Here is a 23327-nt window from a genome sequence, read left to right as displayed (position 1 = left end):
TCTATGAGGTCCATCTGGTTCAATGTGTCATTCAATGCTCTTGTTTCTTTATTGATTTTCTGCTTGGATGATCTGTCTATTACTGAGAGAGGTGTGTTAAGATCTCCTACTATTAATGTATTCATATCAATATGCCTCTTTTTCTTGATTAATAGTTTTCTTATGTAATTGGCTGCTTCCATATTGGGGACATAAATATTTATAATTGTTAGATCATCTTAGTGGATAGTCCCTTTAAGAATTATGTAGTGTCCTTCTGTACCTCTGACTATAGTCTTTAGTTTAAAATCTAATATGATTAGATTATGATATAGATTATAATAATCTATTATATATTCTATAGATTATAGATTAGATATGAGAATCACTAACCCGGCCTTCTTTTGAGGCCCATTGGCATGAAAGATGCTTCTCCATCCCTTCACTTTCAGTCTGGGTGTATCCTTAGGTTCAAAATGGGTCTCTTGTAGACAGCCTATGGATCGGTCCTGTCATTTTATCCAATTTGCAACCCTGTGTCGTTTTATGGGCGCATTTAGGCCATTCACATTGAGAGTGATTACTGATAGATACATTTTTACTGACATCGTGTTACCTTTGAAGTCTTTCTTTCTGTAGATTGTCTCTATATTTCTGTGCAATGATATTCTTAGGATTTTTCCTCTTTTATAGAACCCCCTTTAGTATTTTCTGCAGTGTCGGCTTGGTGGTCGCATACTCTTTTAAGCTTTGTCAGTCTTAGAAACTCTTTATCTCTCCATTCATTTTGAATGTCAGTCTTGCTGGGTAAAGTATTCTTGGCTGCATGTTCTTCTCATTTAGTGCCCTGAATATATCTTGCCAGCCCATTCTGGCTTGCCAGGTTTCTGTGGACAGGTCTGACATTATTCTGATGGGCTTTCCTCTGTACGTAAGGAGCTTCTTTGTCCTAGCTGCTTTCAAGAGGGCCTGCCTACAATTATAATTCTTCATTCTTGCTATTAGGTGTCTCGAGGACTTTTGAGAATCTATAATCTTGGGGGGAGACCGTTCTGCCTCTAGTACATGAACGCTGGTTCCATTTGTGATATTGGGAAAATTTTCATGGAGAACTTGTTCCACTGTATCTTCTAGACTTCTTTCTTTCTCCTCCCCTTCAGGGATTCCAATAATTCTGACGTTGGAACGTTTCATGGCATCATTTATTTCCCTGATTCTGTTTTCGTGGCTTCTAAGCTGTTTGTTCCAGGCTTCCTCCTGATCCTTTCTATCTGTTTGTCCTCTAGATCACTAATTCTATCTTCTGTCTCAGTTACCCTAGCTTTTAGAGAATTTAGATTAGATTGGAATCATTTAGAGCATTGTGAACATCATCCCTGGTGGCTTTCAGTTCTGCCCTAACATTGTGAACATCATTTCTGGTGGCTTTCAGTTCTGCCCTAATCAATTCCATTTGGTCATCCATGGCTTTCTCCAACCTAGCTATTGCCGGGATAATTGTTAGCCTGAATTCCTTTCCAACATATTGTCTATGTCCATAGCCATTAGCTCTGTTGCAGAAGGCGCAGCCTCTGAATTTTTCTTCCATTGGGCATTCCTCCTCCTAGTCATTTTGGTGAGAGATGGCTGAACGGATGTAGCTGGATGTATCGACCGTGGTGTAGTCAAGGTGCACCCTGGAACGCTTCTGAGCAATCAGGAGTCCCCACCCAAAAGAAAGAAAAAAGAAAGAGAGAAAAAAGAAAAGGAAAAGAAAAAAAGAAAAAAGAGAGAGAGAGAGACAGGAAAAAAAGAAAGATAAAAGAGAAGGTTCAGCCTAAATGGGCCCCAAGGTAAGATTTATGACATATCCAAACAAAAACAGACAAAAAGACTGATAAAAGTATATGAGAAGAGAAAAAAAAAAAAAAAAAAAATATATATATATATATATATATAAAAGCAAAAAAAAAAGAACCTCGTCAAAAAGAACCCCAAGTATAAGATTTCTATACTATCAGGACAAATATAAATACACAGAAACACTGGCAGAAGAAAAAGATGGGAGAGTGGTTATAAATTCTCAGTGTGGGCAAGGAAGTTTATTTTGATTCTTCCTGGATGTATCTTGATAACTTTGTTAAAGGACTCAACTTTCCTAAGATAAGGGGGATTAAAAATTCGTTTACTTATAGGGGTAGCATTGATTGGGGAAAGGGGGATTACCTTGAAGTTTAACTCTATATGAATATTAAAAAATAAAAATAAAAAAAAGAATAAACTAAAATTTAAAAAAATTTAAAAATAGAAAAGCAAAAGAAAAATATGGGTATATGTATCAAAAAGTTCAGGTTAAAAGGTTATTATGGAATTTGATGTACTGGACATCTCACTGTGATGGTAAATAGGTTTAAAAAATTATCTATATTAAAAAAATGAACCAGAATAGTGGGAACGAATTAAAAATAAAAGTTGTATCTATGAAGTAGTGGTGGTTGTTCTCTTGTCATCTTTTTTTTTTTTCTTTTTTTTTCCTGGTTGGTTTTCTGGGGGACAGGCCTGCCACGTGGGTTTTCAGGCAATGTTACCTGAGTTAAGTCCTCCCACCCCCCTCAAGGGGGTGAGCTCTGAGGAAACCGGTTTTTCAGGCTTTTGTTCTCTGGAGGTTTTTATGTTTGTTTGTTCATTTTTTTTTTTCCTCTCGCCTTGACAGCTTTTGATGGTTTTTGGAGGTTTAGAGGAAAGCAAACTGCACCCTTACCTCCCTCTCAGAGAGAAGCCTCAGTCTGTTCCCCTCTGGGTGCTGCAGAGCACATAAATTCCCCCTCAGCCGCTGGCAGAGCATGTTCCAAGTCATGGTCCCTGGGGACGCAGGAACAACTGCTTGTACTCAAAACCACAGCAGTGCGGCTGTCTGGGCAGCTCTGGACCGCCAGAGAGGTTCAAGCAGCGATTGCACACTGAGATTTTCCCACTGTCCCGGGCTGGGAGTGCCGGGCTTGCGCGCACCTCTCTCAGGGGAGGTGTGGGGTTCGTGCATCTCAGGCTCTGATAGCGGGGCACAGTGCTTGCATGGAGAGTGCAGAAAGGCTGTGTTTCTGCCATCTGGTGAGGCTCCCAGCCCCTCGGGGGACCCCACGCACTCTCAGGTGTGCTGTCGGCTCAGGGACCAAAACCTGGTTTCTCCGTCGCACTCTCTCTGGCTCAGTGCCAGGGGTGGCTGTCCTGGGTCTGGGGACTTAAGCCCCTGTCCCTAACTGCCCCGATTCCCACAATTTCCCCAACCCCCCCAATCCTTTGCTCTTTTTGAGTGCTTTCAACCAAACTCCAAGTTAATGCTGGACCCCAGACACAGGGCACTCTTGTATTGGGGTATTACTTTCCAATCGGTCGCTTCTGGTGGCTCCCTCCCTCTTCTGTTTATCTTCCAATATCAGTCCGACATTCCCACTCCGCTTTACCTGCCCACTGGCATCTTCTGCCCTCCTAGAGATCCAGACGTGTATAATTCTGATCTCAAGCTGATTTCATGGGTGATCGGAGTTTTTTGGTAGGTAATCAGCTCACTTTAGGGTACAGGTTGAAACGGCACCTCCTCCTACTTCCCCGCCATCTTGTCTCCCTCTATCTGATCGTGAGAGTCTTGATTTCAGCTCTGGTCATGGTCTCAGGGTCAGGGGATTGAGTCCCCAGCAGGGGTCTGTGCTCATCTTGGAGTCTGCTCGAGATTCTCTCTCTCCCTCTGCTACTGCCTCCCCTCTGTCTCTCTGTCCCTCTCAAATAAATAAGTAAATCTTTTTTAAAAATTCAAAAAAAAATACAAGGAACTCACTTTAGATTCACATATAAGACACACATAGGCTAGGGACACCTGGGTGACTCAATTGGCTGAGTGGCTGACTCTTAATTTCAGCTCAGGTCATGATCTCCCAGTCCCAGAATCAAGCCCAGAGTGGGGCTCCACACTCAGCAGGGAGTCAGCTTGAGATTCTCTCTCTCCCTCTGCCCCTTCCCACACTCCTGCTCTCTCTCTTTCAAGATAAATACATCTTTTTTTTTTAAAAAGGCACACATCGGCTAAAAATTACGGGATGAAAAATGATATTTCATGCAAATAGTAACCAAAAGAGAACAGGGGTGGCTATATTTATAGCAGACAAATAGATTTTAAGTCAAAAACAAACAAGAGACTTGGGGCACCTGGGTGGCTCAGTGCTCCACTGAGCAGAGAGCCTGCTTCCCTTCCTCTCTCTGCCTGTTTCTTTGCCCTACTTGTGATCTTTCTCTGTCAAATGGGTAATAAAATCTTTAAAAAAAAAACTAACAAGAGACAAAGATATATGTGTTTTATATATATATGAATGGTATATAATGATAAAAGGGTCAATTATATATATAATTATATAATGATACAATACATACATATATATACATTATATATACATATATATAATGATATATCATTATTTAATGATAAAAGGGCCAATTCAACAGGAAGATAGAACAATTATGAATATGTATGCACCCAACATCAGAGCTTCTAAATTTATAAAGCAAACATTAACATACGTGAAGGGAGAAATAGATAGCAATACAGTAATAGAAGGAGACTTCAATACCCCATTTTCATTTAAGGGTATAACATCCAGACAGGAAATGAATAAGCAGAATTGAATAACATTATAGACCAAATGGACCTGATAGATATATGCAGAACACTTCATCCAGGAGCAGCACAATACACATTCTTCTCAAGTACACACAGAACATTCTCTAGGATAGATCCTATGTTAAAAGACAAATCTTAACAAATTTAGCAAGATTGAAATCATCACAAATATTTTTTCCAAACACGATGGAATGAAACTAGAAATTAATAATGCAAGAAGATGGGAAAATTCATAAATATATGGAAATTAAATAATACACTCGAATAACCACTAGGTCAAAGAACAAATCAAAGGTAAATTAGAAAATATCATGAGAAAACACAGCACACGAAAAATTATGGGATGCAATGAAAGCAGTAGTAAGGGAATTTTATGGTGACAAATGCCTATATTAAAAAGAAAGAAAGATCTGAAATAACTAACTTCATACCTCAAGGAACTTACAAAAAAGGAAGAAACTAAGCCTAATTAGCAGACGAAAAGAAATAAAGACTAGAGCAGAAATAAATGAAATAGAAACTAGAAAAACAAAAAATTTTACAAAACTAAGGGTTTATTTTCTGAAAAGTTTCATAAATATAAGCCCTTAATGGGACACCTGACTGTATCTGTCAGTAGAGCATGTGACTCTTGATCTTGGGGTTGTGAGTTTGAGCTGCATCCTGGGTGTAAAGATTACTTAAAAATAAAATCTTAAAAACAAACAAACCCTTAGCTAGACTAGAAAAAAGAGAATACTCAAATAAATAAAATTAGAAATGAAAGAGGATATATTACAACTAATGCCTCAAATAAAAAAAAAATCAGGGACTGTTCTGAACAAGTATTTGCAAAAAATTGGATGATCTAGAAGAAATCGATAAGTTCTTAGAGACAAACAAATTGCCAAGGCTGAATCAAGAAGAAATAGTAAGCTGGAAGAGACCAATAACAAAGAAGAAGATTGACTCAATTAAAAAAAAAAAAAAAAAAAAAAAAAACCTCCCAAAAAAGGAAATCCCAGTACCAGATGGCTTCACAGTTGAATTCTACCAAATATTTAAGGAAGAATTAATACTAATCCATCTTAAACTGTTGGTTCCTAAACATTGAAGAGGGGGAAGTCTTCCAAACTTACAAAGCCAGCATCACCCTGATACCAAAACCAGTTAAAGACATCACAATGGAAGAAAAAAGCCAATATCCCTGATGAATATAGATTCAAAAATTCTTAACAAAATATTAGAAAATTGAATTCAATTGCACATTAAAAAGATATACATAACTTATCCTTGGGAATGCAAGGATAGTTCAACATATGCAAATCAATTAGTGTGATCCATGAGTTAAAAGAATGAAGGATAAAAATCACATGATCGTCTCAACATCTACATTTGATCAATGTAGACAAAGTATTTGACCAGACTAAATATGCTTTCATGATAAAAACTGTCACTGAATAAGATATAGAAGATATAAAAGGCCATATATAAAAAACCTACCACTAACATCATACTCAATGGTAAAAAATTGAAAGCTTTTCCTTTAAGATCAAGATAAGACAAACATGCTCCCTCTTGATACTTCTATTCAACATAGTACTAGAAGTTTTAACCAGATAAGTTAATCAAGAAAAAGACAAGATACCTAAATCAAAACAATCCAATTTGCAAACATATCAAAAAGAATAAAATATTTAGGGGATCCCTGTGTGGCTCAGTTGGTTAAGTGCCTGCCTTTAACTCAGGTCATGATCCCAGGCAGCCAGGATCAAGTTGCACATCTGGCTCCTTGCTCAGTAGGGACTCTGCTTCCCCCTCTGCCTGCCACTCCCCCTGCTTGTGCTCTCTCTCTCAGAAATAAATAGAATCTTAAAAAAGTATAAGAATAAAATATTTAGGAATAAACTTGAGGTGGAAGATTGGTACACTGAAAATTATAAAACACTGACAAAAGAAATTTTTTTAAAGATACAAATAAATGGAAGTACATTCTATGTTCATGGATTGGAAGAATTTTTATTATTAAAATGTACATACAAACCAAAGCAATGTACATATGCAAGTAGGCATTGCAACAAGCAACAAAAGCAAAATAGACAAATGTGGTTACATCAAACTGAACTTCTGCACAGGAAAGGAGAAAATTAACAAACTGAAAGACAACCTATGGAACAGAAGAAAATATTTGCAAGCCATGTATCTGATGAAGGATTAATATTCTAGAAATATTAGGAACTCAAACAATAGTGAAAACAACCAACTAACTTGATTTTACAAAATGGGCAAGGGACCTGAACAGCTGTTTCTCTGAAGAAGATATATAAATGGCCAACAGGTATTTGAAAAGGTATTCAGTATTACTAATTATCAGGGGAAAACAAATTAAAACCACAATGAGATATCACCTCACATCTGTTAGGGTGGCTATTACTAAAAAAGAAAAAGGCGGGGGGTGCCTGGGTGTCTCAGTTGGTTAAGTATCAGACTTTTGATTTCAGCTCATGTCATGATATCAGTGAGGCTGTGAGATTGAGCCCCATGTCGGGCTCACTGCTCTGTAAAGTCGCTTGAGATTCTCTCTCTCCCTCTTTCTTTACCCCTCCCTCTGCTCTCACTCTCTATATATACAATAAATAAATAAAACCTTTTTAAAAAACATGATTTTTTCATGTCAGTGAGGACATGGAGAAAAGGGACCTTTCTACACTGTGGGTCAGAGTGTAAATTAGTGAAGTCACTATAAAAATCGTATGGAGGGGTGCCTGGGTGGCTTAGTGGGTTAAAGCCTCTGCCTTCAGCTCAGGTCATGATCCCAGGGTCCTGGGATCGAGTCCCGCATTGGGCTCTCTGCTCGGCAGGGAGCCTACTTCCTCCTCTCTCTCTCTGCCTGCCTCTCTGCCTACTTGTAATCTCTGTCTGTCAAATAAATAAATAAAATATTTTAAAAAATAAAAATGGTATGGAGGTTTCTAAGAAAAGTAAAAATAGAAATATCATATGATCCATTAATTCTGCTTCAGGATAGCTATCCAAAGGAATTGAAATTAGTACCTTTAAGAGATATCTGCATTCCTATGGTTTCTGTAGCACTGTTCATAATAGTGAAGACATGGAAACAACCTAAAATGTCCATCAGTGGATGAATGGATAAAGAAAACATAGCATATACTCACAATGGAATATTATTCAGCCATGAAAAAGAAGAAAATCCTGCCACTTGTGATAACATGGATGAGTCTGGAGGACCTGATGGTAGATGAAATAAGCCAGATACCAGAGAACAAATACTACATGATCCCATTTATATGAGGAATCTAAAATAGTTAAACTCATAGAAGCAGAGAATCTGAGAAGAGGAAATGGAGTTGGTTGAAGTGTACAAAGTTGCAATTGTGCAGGATGAATATGTCCTAGATACCTACTGTTAAGCATAGTGCTTATGGTTAATATCACTGAATTGTATACTTAAAAACTTGCTAAGATTACAGATCTTATGATGTTCTTATGACACATACAATAAGTAAATAAAGTGGGTGGAAAGTCTTCTGAAAGTGAGGGATATGTTTATGGCATTATGGCATTAATTGTGGTAATGGTTTCATGTTTGTATACTCATCTTCAAATTAATCAAGTTGTATACATTAAATATGTACAACTTTATCCATGTCAATCATACCTCAATAAAGTGGCTTAAAATATGTATATGCCTTTTGATAAAATATCTATAAATTGGTCCCATTGAAATGCTTGCACATATGCACCAAGATATACATACATAAGGAAACGCATTATTATTAGGGACGCATGGTCTGCGTCCCTAAAGGAGAATTCAGTTGAATGGTTTAAAGGAGAAGGAAATAAAGTTGGTGCTATAAATTAAGGGACATTGGAGGATGGTCCAAACTAATCCAGGATGGGGAAGGAAGGTGGGGAGGGTGAGAAGCCTATGGAGGGTCCCGGACCTCAGATGGATTTCATATGGGGATTGTACAGGACTGGCTGTGTGAGTACCAAGGAAGACTAATCATGAAGAGCCCAGGCTCTGCGGACATTTTCAATGGTAGCATCTAAAGTAGGTAACAGAAGGATTAGCAGTATTAGGGGCAACCTCCGTGGATTAAATTCCAGATGCCTCCCATCTTCCTGGATCAAGATAAGCTCCTGGGTTCCAGTGCCATCTAGTGGAGAAGGGCAAAGACCCCAAATATGAATGACTGGTAGTAGAGTGACTCCATATATTGTCAAGCTGGGATGTTTTGAAAGAGTAAGGGGCTTAGTTATACCAAGACAACCAGTGTAATCTGGGAGATATGGTCACTGTAATAATAGTAAATGTCTTATCTTCTTTGGAAAACAGGAGAAAATATACAGGCATCCCTCATGTTATTGCACTCCCTACAAACACTGCATTTTCTACAAATTGAAGGTTTGTGGTAACCCTGCATCAAGCAATTCTATCAGTGTCATTTTTCCAACAGCATTTGTTCTCTTCCTTTCTCTGTGTCACATTTTGGTAATTTTCACGATATTTCAAAATTTTTCATTATTATTATTATTATATTTGTCATGGTAATCTGTGAAAAGTGATTTTTTATGTTACTATTGTAATTGTTTGGGGTCACCATGAGCCACCACTGTAATATGGCCAACTTAATAATTGTGGTTGGGTCACCTATATGGCTCAGTCACTAGAGCATGTGACTCTTGATCTCAGGGTTATGAGTTCAAGCCCCACACTGGAGGTAGAGTTGCTTAAAGCAATAAATAGATAAAATAAATGTGTGTGCTCTGACTGCTTCACTCACTGGCCTTCCCATTCCCTCTTCTCAGACCTCCCTAATCCCTAAGACAGAACAACGTTGAAATTAGATCAATTCATAACCCTCAATGGCCTCTAGGTGTTTAAGCGAAAAGAGCCACATGTCTCACATTTTCACATTTAAAAGCTAGAAATGATTAAGCTCAGTGAGGAAGGCAAGTTGAAATCCATGACAGACTGAAAGCTAGGCCTTTATGTCAAACAGTAAGCCACGTTGTGAATGCAAAGGAAAAGTTCTTGAAGGAAATTAAAAGTGCTACTTCAGTGAACACATGAATGGTAAGAAAGCAAAACACTCTTAGTGCTGATAGAGAGAAAGTTTGAGCTGTCTGGATAGAAGATCAAAGGAGCCACAACATTCCCTTAAGCCAAAGCTCAATCCAGAGCCAGGCCTAACTTTCTCTCCAAATCTGTGAGGGCTGAGAGAGGTGAGGAAACTGCAGGAGAAAAGTCTGAACCTGGCAGAGGTTTCCTTAAACATCAAAGTGCAAGGTGAAGCAAACCGCGAGTGATTCAGAAGATCTAGCTAAGATCATTACTGAAGGTGGCTACACTGAACAACAGATATTCAGTGTGGATGAAATCGCCTTCTTCTATTGGAAGAAGATGCCATCTTGGCCTTTCACAATGGAACAGGGGAGAAGTCAGTGCCTGGCTTCAAAACTTCAAAGGACAGGCAGGCTCTCCTCTTAGGGACTAATGCAGCTGGTAACTTTAAGTTGAAGCCGTTCTGAAGTTGAGCATTCTGAAAATCCTAGGGCCCTGAAGAATTATGCTAAATCTACTCTGCCTGTGCTCTAGAAATGGAACAACAAAGCCTAGATGACATCACGTTTGTTTACAAGTGACTGAATATTTTAATCCCACTGCTGAAACCCACTGCTCAGAAAAAAGATTTCTTTCAAACTATTACTGCTCATTGCCAATACACCTGGTCATCCAAGAGCTCTGATGGAGATGTACAAAGAGATGAATGTGGCTCTCATGCCTGTTAACTTAACATTCCTTCTGTAGCTTGTGGATGAAAGGGTAATTTTGTCTTTCAAGTCTTCTGATTTAAGAAATATGTTTTGTAAGGCCACAGCTGCCATAGAATTGTTCTGATGGATCGGGGGAAAGTTGATTGGAAACCTTCTAGAAGTGATTCACTATTCTAGATGGCGTTAGGAACATTATGATTCATGGGAAGAAGTCAAAATATTAACATTACCAGAAGTTCAGAAGTTGATTCCAACACTCACGGGTGACTTTGAGGGGTTCTAGACTTCAGTGGAGGAAGTCACCGCAGATGTGGTGGAAACAGCAAGAGAAGCAGCATTAGAAGTGGAGCCTGAGGGTGTGCAAGCTCGTGATCAAACTTGAATGGATGAAGAGTTGCTTCTAATGGATGAGCAAAGAGTGGTTTCTTGAGAGGGGATCTGAGCGTGGTGAAAATGCTGTGAAGATTGTTGAGATGATGATAATGGATTTAGAATCTTTCCTAAACAAAAGCAGTGGTTGGCCTTGAGAGGATTGACTCCGGTTTGGAAAGAAGTTCTGTGGGTAATATGCTGCCAAACAGCACTCATGCTACAGAGAAGTCATTCGTGAAAGGAAGAGTCAATCGATATGGCAAACTTCACTGTTGTCTTATTTTAAGAAATTGTCACCTTAGCAACCGTGATCAGCAGCCAAAACATGGAGGCAAAACCCTCCCCCAGCAAAAAGATTGACTCCCTGAAGCTCAGATGATGTTTAGTATTTTTTAGCAATAACAACATTTAAAATTAAGGTATGTACATTGTTTTTTTTCCAGAATAATGTTGTACATTTAATAGACTATAGTCTCGTGTAAACATAAGTTTTATATGCATGAGTTACCAAAAAATTTATTTGACTTACTCTATGGCAATATCGGCTTTTTTGCAGCATTCTGTCTCTGAGGTATACCGGCATGTAGATGTTATTTTATACAGCAAAACAAAGGCTGTATTTCTTATAATGAGTGTCATGTGACCACTTATATCATTGTCTTTGTCATAATAAAGAATTAAAGTAAAAATATCTGAGTTTACGAATATCTGAATTATAAAATTCTGTATGCACATGATATAAACTGAAATTAGATTTGTATGTACAGACATGGAACGGTAAGTACAATGTAAGAAAATTCTGAAAAATTCCCTGTGGTTTTTGTGTCATGTCAACTTGGTTTTATACTAGAACTATGGTTTCCATAATGCCACACCCTTATGATATTGGATTTGAGTTGGCCAAAAGAGAAATGTATTTCAGAGTTAGTTAGGATATGGAAGGAATGCATCAGATACTACTCACTGAAGGTCCTCATGGTTAGATAAAGAGTCTTAGCTCATTGTTTCTAATTTTAGGGCTATAATTTAGAAATCCTAGCCAATCATTAATTATATTTCAATGTTCATGTTATTTTTTTCAAGGAAAATATTTTCAAAATCCCCATTCACCAATGGTGTAAAAAAAAAAAAGCTCTCCTTCATTATGGGATAGTTTCTGTTATTGTCTTCAAAGCATTTTTCTTTGCAAGCTCCTTCAGAGTCCTTTTCTTTTTTTTTTTTTTTTTCAGTAGAGTCTACTCCCTACCTCAGAGCATGGCACATAAAATTGTTCACAATCAGTAATTCATCTGTTAATAATGCCTCTTGAACTAGTAATCTCTATATTTATAGGCCTCAGGTATATTAATTACTAGTGTTCAATATATTCTTTTAGAATCCAAGAGGAAGTTACAATTAAGTTTTATACATAGTTAGAACGCAATTTATTATAATTGCTTCAGGTGTTGCTGTACTTCTGTCTAGATGGCATTTTTAACCTCTTTTCCAATTCCTGAGGGAATTTATATCATCACTTGTGATTTAAGTCTCAGGATTTCACAGCTTCCACCTATAAGTCTCACTTTCATTTAAAAAATTTTTTTTCAGCCTCACTTTTAAGATCATTCTTTCTTCTTTCTTTTCTTTTCTTTCTTTCTTTCATTCCCCCCCCCCCCATTATTTCTTATTTCTACTGCAATTTCTTTTCACATAAAATCAGTTCGGGCTTGAAGAAGCTTCCTGTTACTAAACTTCTATACATGAGGCTCCTTTATGATCCTGGCACTATTGCAAGCCATATGTTTTTACTATTAAATAATACAATTGACATCTAATCAACTAAGTTCAGAAAAAAATTTGGAGAAAAAAATGATGGTACAGATTTTCTGTGTTAATACAGTGCTAGCCTTAGTCTCAGTCTGCATGATGATCCTAACGCAGCTTTGCCTAGTCACCATTGCAATGTTAGTCAGGGGAGGCTGGATTATGCTGTGGTATCAAACAATTCCCCAGATCTCAGTGGCTTACAAATACAAAGGTTTATTTTTCTCTCACAGTGCGTGTCCCTTATGGACACAAAGCAGCGGCTTTGTTCCACATCCTATTCACTCTGGAACTCTGGATGATGGAGCACGGTCCATCTGGCACATCGAGGATTATCACTGCAAAGGAAAAGAGAACATGTGACCCACAAGTGAACTCTTCTGCCCAGACATCACACGTGTCACTTCCATTCATATCGCACGGCCAAAGCAAGTCACAAGGCCAAACCTGCCATGAAGGGGGTGAGGATACATCGTAGTCCAATAGGGAAGGGCAAGAAATACTGGAAAACAATAATGTATCTTACTACAGTTTTTTCCTTTGACCCAAAATATCAAAGTTTTTATACGTGAGCACCTCAAATTAATATCGTTTTACTGAAAGAAAAGTGTTTTTGCTTATCTATTTCTTCCTATTTAATAAAGTCTCTTCCATTTTCCCGCTCTGGTCTGTATTTCTAAGAGTGACAAAATTTTAATGTTGGAAGTGCCATAGGGACAGTGCAACTCACGCTACTTATAGTATCAATATCCAGAGAAGAAACTGCAACATGTCCATGTCCTAAATTGCAGTTGGATAGAAAGTAGGATAGAACCCAAGTCTCCCGGCTCATCATTGAATGCTTCTTCTACCACAGATAATGCTTTGTTTCCAAAATTGAGTTATTAAAATGGTGTGATTTTTAATACATTAGAGCACATGGTATCATTCAGTACATAAAACATAATTATAGAAAACACTTATTTTTTAAAGATTTTATTTCATTTTCCAGAGAGAGCTAGAGAGCATGCATAAGCAGGGGGAGTAGCAGGTAGACGGAGAAGGAAGCTCCCCACCGAGCAGAGAGCCCAATGCAGGACCTGATTCCGGGACCCTGGGATCATGACCTGAGGTGAAGGCAGTTGCTTAACTGACTGAGCCTCCCAGGCACTCCTACAGGAAACATTTAACCATGTGTGGGAAAAAAATGTAAAGACGGAACTTGTGTTAGGATATCATTTTTACAACATATGCTTTTGTATAGGGAATCCTTTGGCTGCAAATAAAAAACCCAACCCAATTTAACTTCTGATTAAAGAGGAGGAAATTTATTGGCTCACGTAATTAAAACGTTTAGTGGAAAAGTTGACTTTAACCATGAATCCAGGGGCTTGAATGACGTTATCAGGATCCTTAGGTCTTTGGCTATTTTCTCCTCTGGGTCGACCTTCTACTAACACAGGAAGCACCAGGCTTCCATTCTAGAAGTGTAGTATCTCAGCCAAAAGCCCAATAGTTCCAGGGACCTGGGGAAATCCTCTCACTGCTTCAATCGTATGTTTATCCTTGAGCCTATCACTATGGCAGAGGGAAGCAGAGTTCTGATTGGTTATGCGAGGTTCACGTGAGGTCAGACCCACATACACGACCTGCACAGAGAGGGGACAAAGGGTTGGTTTGTAAGGGAAAAATCAAGAAAAAAATCTTTCCAACCAAGAAAGAAAAATCTTTCCAACCAAGGCAAGAGGAAAAACCAATACTGTTCCTCAGAGCTACTGGATGCTCTAGTTCTCCATGGGAAGACCAGGAAATTTCACAAAATTTTTATTTTTTAAAAAATAAGTAAAAACCATAAGGTGGATTTGGTAAATAGGTGTATGGTGGAAAATAACATATAGGAATGATTACTACAAGAAATTTTAGAATAAACATGATGAACTCTTCCATGGAATCAAAGAACTCTGAATGTGAGGATGAAAAATAAATTGGGAATGAAAATACATGATTAAAAGTGTCTGTTTTTCTTTGGGAAGTGTCTACACATTTTTCTCCTGTTTCCCTCCCAACACACCACCCACCACCAATCTTTGTTAATATATGCGTAGGTTTCTCGGAGAAGAAAAATTTCTAGTTTTGTTGCTATGGTTCCCAGGTGAGTCGCTAGCAGGAAAACAAGAACCCCACTGTGATTTTTTGACAGTATATCCTGTCATACCAAGAAACCACTTGAGAGCAAATGAACAATTTTAAACTACTGCTTTTGTTATTACAACCAGTTTTCCATTTTAATTTTCTGCTTCAGTGTTCCAGAAATTTTCCTCCAAATTATATGATACTCAAATCATTATTTACCTTATTGTTGATTTGTTAGAGAGAATACAGTAAAAACTTATACCTTCAGGTGCACTACTCAATCAATAAAATGAAATTCAAGATGCATGTTGATATTTAAAACAGGAAAAAAGTGACTGAAATAAAAGTACCTTATATCTATCTTCCTTCCTTCCTTCCTTCCTCTTTCTTCCTTTCTTCCTCTTTCTTTCTGTCTTTCTTTCTCTCTCTCTCTCTCTTTCTTCCTTTCTTTCCTTTCTTAGTGGGAGGATGCCCAGCGTGAAGCCCAACGAGGAGACTGAATTCACAATCCTGAGATTAAGACCTGAGCGGAGATCAAGAATCCGATGCTCAACCAACTGAGCCACTCAGGTAACCCAGAGAGGGCAATTATTTATTGAGGACACTGGCAACTTAGAAGTTTACAAGAATCTCAGACTTTGATTTCAAACTAGTTTAGAGAGAGCATAGACATTTCTGTACTGGATAATGAAATGTTTCTTTCATAGTCACCCGAGTTATTTTCCAGAATAGACAGACCCCACCTCACTGTAAGAGCAGTGAAAGCAAACGTCCATTTCGGAAATTTTGTAGATGCCTTTTCACATCAAATCAAGTTATAGGGATGCGTTGGTGGCTCAGAGGATTAAGCCTCTGCCTTCAGCTCAAGTCATGATCTCAGGATCCTGGGATCGAGCCCCGCATTGGCTCCCTGCTTGGCAGCAAGCCTCCTTCCCCTCTCTCTCTCTCTCTGCTTGCCTCTCTGCCTATTTGTGATCTCTGTCTGTCAAATGAATAAATAAAATATTTTTTAAAAAATCAAGTTATACTAGATAGTCTGAAACTTTAATATGTTAAATAAGTAAATATGCACGGGCACCAGTTTTAAATAATTTAAAGGGATACCTGAATAATTATACTTGATTAAAACCTTATCAAAAATAGTTTGCTTATGAGTATAATACCAAAAATATCATACTTAAAAATTGTTTACATAGGGAGTGGGCAACGGCCTGCAGAGCAATATGCCTAAGTTTTATTGTGACTACTGCGACACGTACCTCACTCATGACTCTCCATCTGTGAGAAAGACACATTGCAGTGGTAGAAAACACAAAGAGAATGTGAAAGACTACTATCAGAAATGGATGGAAGAGCAGGCTCAGAGCCTGATCGACAAAACAACCGCTGCATTTCAACAAGGAAAGATCCCTCCTACTCCATTCTCTGCTCCTCCTCCTGCAAGGGCAATGATCCCACCTCCCCCCAGTCTCCCGGGTCCTCCTCACCCTGGTATGATGCCAGCACCCCACATGGGGGGCCCTCCCATGATGCCCATGATGGGCCCTCCTCCTCCTGGGATGATGCCAGTGGGACCAGCTCCTGGAATGAGGCCACCTATGGGAGGCCACATGCCAATGATGCCTGGGCCCCTAATGATGAGACCTCCCGCCTGTCCCATGATGGTGCCCACTCGGCCAGGAATGACTCGACCGGACAGATAAGGAGAGACAGGAACCTCTTTATATTCATTTTATATTACTTATTCTACTTCACCAGGAGATCATGGTGTTGTGACTCTGGGTGTTTTCTCACAGCAGGACAAGGAAGACTTGTTTGCCCTTCCTATCAAAGAGAGAATAGTTTTTGCAGGGAGGAGTGGGACAAAAAAAAAAAAAGTAATTTTCACTTGTATTGTGAAATGTGAAAATAAAATTGTCAGCTGTTTTAGTTAAAAAATTGTTTACATAATTAAAGATGAGTAATGAAGGAACAAGAGCTGGGGTTGTAGTAAGAAGTGATTGAAGGATATTTTACTCATTTTATAATAATGGTATTGCTAGACTTGTCTAATATCAATATCCTTGACTGCAACATGCTTTGACCAATTTTACATGCTTTTGTGGAAAAAAATTGTTGGCGAAGCTTTGGCATTATTTTATTTATATTGTAAGTTATATTTAGTTATTTTTGTCTCTTTTGATCAAGACCAAAGACTCACTATAAGGATCATGTGTTAGATGCCACCCTACACCACCCCACAAAGAATCCCACAAATCTCTAGGCAATGGATCTTAAAACAATGAGAAATGGGACAGGATTAAGCTGGAGTTTTGGAAATGCATAAGCAATCTGGAATAGAAATTAGCATCAATGTAAATTTCTTGATGGCTAAAGAAAGAAAGAATATACAATTGCATATATGTGTATGGACTATTTCACTCCGAGTACTGCTCAACTAGAATTTCATTAAGCCTCTAGAGCTGATTTATTTTTACAAAAAATATTAGGTATAAAGGAAAACAAATGATGCCACTAAGAACCAAACCAACAACTCTAGAATGAGGGACATTTTATAGTATGGAACAGTTTACCTGGCTTTTTAAAAAGTCAATAAAAAATTAAAATAAATTGAGAGAGGGAAAAGGGGGAGGGGCTTTATTTTAAAAGAAACCTAGGAGAAATAACATAATGTAATATATGGATTTCATTAAATCCTGATTCTAGGATTTAATGAAATCCTAAGGATTTAATGAAAGAACCAACCCAACAAACAAACATTTAAAGTCAATTGTAGAATCCTGACTATAGTCTCCATTATAAGATGTTTCCAAGAAATTATTATTTTGTTAAGTGACATTGCGGTTATATAAGAAAAATCCTATATTTTAATTTATTTTTTATTTTTTTTAAGATTTTATTTATTTATTTGACAGAGGGAGAGAGATCACAAGTAGGCAGAGAGTCAGGCAGAAATTGAGGGGGAAGCAGGCTCTCTGCTGAGCAGAGAGCCCGATGCGGGGCTCGATCCCAGGACCCTGAGATCATGACCTGAGCCAAAGGCAGCGGCTTAATCCACTGAGCCACCCAAGCGCCCCGAAAAATCCTATATTTTTAAAGATGTTTACCTGAGGAAATATTTATTTACTTAAATATTTAATATTTATCTAAGGAAATAAAGAGGGAAAAAGGTAGATGAAGCAATTAAGCAAATGTTGAATTTTGGTTAAGTCTGGATACTGGTAATATAGACGTTCATTGTACTACGTACCCAACTGGCATTATGATTTTATTCTACATTAATTTAATTTTATAAAGAAGCCTTTAAAGACTTTGCAGTTAGGCTGAGTACTTGTTTGGGGTCAAAGAGCAAAAAACTAAATGCAATCAATGCATGATCTTGGAGTGGATCCTGGACTAGAAAAGAACTGCCATAAAGGACATTTTGCACAATTTGAGGAAAGCCTATATATTAGGTAATAGTGTTATTGTATTAATGTTGAATATCCTGATTTTGGTAATTGTGCTATGGTTATTTAAGTGAGTGTCCCTCTTCCTAGGGAACATATACCGAAGTCTTTAGGCCTAAAGGGACATCATATGAGCAGCTTACTCTCAAGTGATTCAGAAAAAGCACGAGAGTGTATTTAGATGATTGATGAGTAGAAAAGGCCATATGGCAAAATGTTAACAACTGATGAATCTGAGTGAAGGGTAAATAGTTCTTTGTATTATTCTTGCCAATTTACTGTAAATTTGAAATTATTTCAAAATAATAAGTTGTCATTAAAACAGTCATGACAACAAAAGAATTAGTATGAATGAGAGAGTCTTGTCTTTTAGGGTACCTGGGTAGCTCAGTCAGTTAAGCATTTGACTCTTGATCGCTGCTCTGTTCATGCCCTCAGGGTCGTGAGATTGAGCAAGCCCTGTGTTGGGCTCTGAGCTCAGTGCAGAGTCTGCTTCTCCCTCTGCCCCTCCCTCTCTGCTCGTGCTCTCTTTCTCTAAAATAAGTAAATAAATAAAATCTTTAAAATAAAACTTTAAAAGATTCCAATTTCTTTTAAAAGGCCAATAAATTATGAATACAAAATAGGCAAATATTACACAAATCAAGATAAAAAATTATGAAAAAAAGCCAGTGAGTAATCCTGAAAATGTAAAATATCATTGTTAAAATACAAAAGAATAGATGGGAAAAACTGTAGACTAGGCATAATCAAAGAAAGAATAAATGATACAGAAGATAGCACTGAGCATACAGATACAGTTTACCTCAGGGAGATAAAAAGATTAAAAATATGAAAGACCGGAAAAGAGAAATGAAGGATAGGGAATTTTCAACAAAACTGCTATTGTAATTCCCAAAGAGAGAATAAGTAATATTCAAAAATGTAAGTCCTTAGTTCAAGAGCTTACCCCTTGTATTGAGAAGGATAAATTAAAAGAAATACACACCCGGACATATTGTAAGAACAGGAATAAATGTTAAGAGTTACCAGAAAGAAAAGACAATACCTACAAAATAACAAACTAAAAAATAAAGTCTCGGGGCATCTGGGTGGCTCAGTGGGTTAAAGCCTCTGCCTTCGGCTCAGATCATGATCTCAGGGTCCTAGGATCAAGTCCCACATCAGGCTCTCTGCACAGTGGGAGCCTGCTTCCCCCCACCTCCCCCCCGCCTGTCTCTCTGCCCACTTGTGATCTCTGTCTGTCGAGTAAATAAAGAAAAATCTTAAAAAAAAATAAAGTCTCATCAGCAATACTAGATAATTAAAGACAATGAAAGAATATCTTCAAAGTGCCAAGAGAAAATTATGTCAATTTGCTTATCCCCATTAGCTAAGATAGCATCAAGAATAAGATTAAAATAAAGATATTTGCAGCCAAATATAGAATAAAAGGATTCACCATTTTCAGAAACTCACTGGAAAAAATGTTAAAGTTGTACAGTACTTAAGGAAGAGAGCTCATCACCTATGTAGGGTGGTTTAGGTGATATAGTTTAGTGGAGACTAAAAGGATTCTTAGTTGAGTTGATACTAATCATAGGATGAAGAATTCACCTCTCTGATCAGCATCATCCCAAGCAGACTGTCATTGTCATCACATCCTTCTTGTTTCCTAGCCCCCTGGAGCTACTCTGGTTTTTGTCCATTTCTTGTTGATATCATAATATTCTTGGCTTCTGTTGTTGATAATCATTTAGTTTTTAGGAGTGCTGTATGGCTAGAAGACACTGGAATGTGGAAGGGGAGATACAAAGGGGTGGGGGAAACTGTATCCTTATCTGATACAGTTGCAGTCAAGAAACTCCTAAGGTTCGAAGAACGGGAAATGGAGGTTTAAGTAGGTGACCAATTTTAAAGTAACCAATAAAGGAATTAAAACTTATAACTATAAAAATTGGAAGAAGGACGGCAAATGGGAAGAGGAGGTGGATATCTCAGAAAAAGCTACATCCTCATATTTTGTAAGGGGTATTAATTGATATTGCTTAAACTTGATAAATAAACAAATAGAATTTTAAGCACATTATTTAGAATTATGAAGGTGACCACAAGGAAGTTCTAAAATCATAAGAGGTTAAAGTCAGTTGCTTGTGAGAAGTAGGTTTGAGGATGGGATGGCGAGAGAAAGAGTTTCATTCATCTTTAAATATTTTCCTGTTACGTTGGAATTTTAAACCTTGTACGTGTATTACTTTACTAATTGTAAAAGTAGAAAACAGTGAAGTGACTTTTCTGATTTGACGCACAGGGATCCCTATGTAAGAATCCTTGACAGGTCCGATCATTGCTTTGGAATGAGAGATAATCTGGGAAAATCTAACATATGGAAATTTCAATATGACTTTTCTTGTTTGTGGTGGCTTTAAGGAGCTAGAAAATCCCAGGTAACTGAGATGAAACATTTTATCCTGGGACTTAGGTTCTATTATCACATCCCATTTTACCCACCCCACGTTATCTGCTGCCACAGCCCTGTGTGTGTCTTCTGCTCTATTCTAGTTGGTCTCCTTCCTACCCTCCACATACAGTTATTACCTATTTTAATATTTTTTCTACATTTTCTAGTAGACCATGAGCTCCTGCAATGCAAGGCTCATGAGTAGAAAATCAACAAGAAATTGTTAAATGAATGAATTTGATTGCTTTGAGGTTTTGCTTTTTCTGTTTCTCTAGAATCCTTCTGTCCCTGACTGCCTCCCACTTGCTTCAATTTCTTTCTGCTCTGAAAGCCTATCACCAACACGTGTAATCCACTGTTGAGCAAATATATAAGACGCCTACTCCTTGCTAGGTCTGTGGCAGACCTTGAGCATACAGAGATGAACAAGATGGGTGTAGTTGCTGTCTAGATATGAAGTAGATAATATACAGATAGTTAGTGATCTAATTACTTCAGAGTACACTATGATCCTGAATTCTCTAACTGAATTAACTATGAAATATTTCTGAAGGAAGTACAAAGAATTATTCACAGCCTAGATGGAAGGATAAAATGTATCTGTTATATGCATACGTAAAAAACACAGTAACTATTAAATGTTAAATGAATTATGCAAAAAGCAATTGCTCAGAGACTTTGAAGTTTGTATTATGGAGGTGAGATGTGAGCAAGTGGAGAGGAAGTGGGGAGAACTTGATTCTAACATTTTAATCATTAAATTTAAGTGATTAGTTGACTTTTGGGGACAAAAAATGGAAGGCAAGAAAGCATAATTGAATTTAATGGCAGCAAAATGTATAGGTAGGGAAATGTTGAGCCAGAACTGTTTGCGTCTGGTTGTGGAGACTTTTGTTTTTGAAAGAAACCATTTTAAAAAAGATTTTATTTATTTATTTGAGAGGGAGAGCACCAGCGGAGAGGCAGAGGGAGAGGGAAAACCAGACTCCCTGCTGAGCAGGAGCCTGACACAGGGCTAGATCCCAGGACCCTGAGACTATGACCTGAGTCAAAGGTAGACGCTTAACTGACTGAGCCACTCTCTAGCCATCCTCTAGCACCCTGAAAGAAACTTTTTGATGATGAGGATTACAAATTATTTGCTTCTCCTCTTCTAGGTTCACTAAGTAAACTTCTGGAGCTGAACTTAGCCTAGAAGGAGATGTATAAACATATCAGTGCACCTGGTATTTGTTCTGTTCGAGATCAGCTCTATTTCGTCATTATTCCCAACTTATATGTACTCAACTAATGATTTAAATCTTATGACAGGGGTGCCTGGGTGGCTCAGTGGGTTAAGCCACTGCCTTCAGCTCGGGTCATGATCTCAGGGTCCTGGGATCGAGCCCCGCATCGGGCTCTCTGCTCAGCAGGGGGCCTGCTTCCCCCTGCCTCTCTGCGTACTTGTAATCTCTCTCTCTCTCTGTCAGATAAATGAATAAAATCTTTTAAAAAATAAATCTTATGACCATGAGCATCCAGAGACAAATAATATAATTTTCGTTTTACAGGTGAGAAAATTGAACACCTAGGAATTTTGTCACGTGTTTTAAGAAAACTTCATAAGCTTAATGATTACTTACAAAGGAATTCAACATTTGTTGGTTTTCCACCAAAGTCCATTTTCTCCTTCTTGCATAATGATAGAGTGTAAGCTTAAGTAATACCCCTGCCCTGTCAGAGACTACATTTCCCAGAATTCCATGCAGTTAGGCCATAAAACTGTTTTCACCAATGAAATGTGAATTGGAAGTGATTTATGCACATCCCTCCCATTACTCTCGCTTAAAAGGAGATTGCTGCCCTGTGCTTTTTTCCCCCTTCCATTTCTTCTTCCTGGGAGCTGAATCTCAGATGTGCCTGCAGTACATCTTCAAACAATTAGAAAAAGATAAGTCCCTCAATGCCTTACTGCTCAAAATAGTGATTTCCTGAGAGTTTGTTAGTATCTTAAATTTCATCGAGGAACAAGGAACTACTGAATCAGAACCTTCATTTTAACAAGCTCTCAGGTGATTCACATTCGCATTAAACTTCAAGAGGTGCTGCTTTTGGAGATAGCAGAACTATATGGTGGAATGTTGGTTTTTGAATATATCTTCTTTGAGCTATTGAATTTTGGGGTCTTTTTGTTATAGTAGTATAAGATTCAGCCTAACATAATTTGCCTCATCTGTTGAGCCAAAAGTAGGGCATGCATTCATTTAGGAATTCATTAGGAAATACTTACTGAACATATTTTATAGACAAATACTGTTCCAAGATATATTTATATGGTATAAATATATACAAATATATACAATATTATATATGTATATATATATTAGGTATGTAAATAATTTAGATTTTATGCATATAAATATGTTCTCATAGAAAAATAAATCATTTGGATAATGTATATTTATTTCCAAATTATTAAAAGCTGGGCTTTTCCCCTCGAGTTTATAATTTAGCAGAGGAAAAAGACATAAGAATATCAAAATTACAGAAGCTACCAGAAAGTGTATTGGATATTGCTGGTTTGGGCGTTGTTTTTTGTTTTGTTTTTGTAGGACAAAATAATGCTCCCCTAAAGGTATCTTAATGTCTTAATCTCCTGAACCCATGAATATATTACCTTGTATGTCAAAAGGAAGTTTGCAGAGTGTGATTAAGTTAAGGATTTTAAGATGAGAAGATTACCCTGAGTTATCCAGATGGAGCC

At 37.7% G+C, this 23327-nt stretch overlaps 1 protein-coding gene across 1 annotated transcript; it reads left to right on the top strand.

Moving 5' to 3' along the window:
• Nucleotides 1-15898: 15898 nt before the first annotated feature.
• Nucleotides 15899-16432, top strand: LOC123954450 (U1 small nuclear ribonucleoprotein C-like). Its single transcript, XM_046025629.1, has one exon. The coding sequence runs from the start codon at nt 15919-15921 to the stop codon at nt 16396-16398; it is 480 nt and encodes a 159-aa protein (XP_045881585.1). The 5' UTR covers nt 15899-15918; the 3' UTR covers nt 16399-16432.
• The last annotated feature ends 6895 nt before the right edge of the window (nt 16433-23327 follow it).

The sequence above is a fragment of the Meles meles genome, chromosome 12 (assembly GCF_922984935.1).
Source record: "Meles meles chromosome 12, mMelMel3.1 paternal haplotype, whole genome shotgun sequence".
NCBI lineage: Eukaryota > Metazoa > Chordata > Mammalia > Carnivora > Mustelidae > Meles > Meles meles.
The sequence above is the reverse complement of the archived record's forward strand: the minus strand, read 5'-3'. Positions and strand labels throughout refer to the sequence as shown.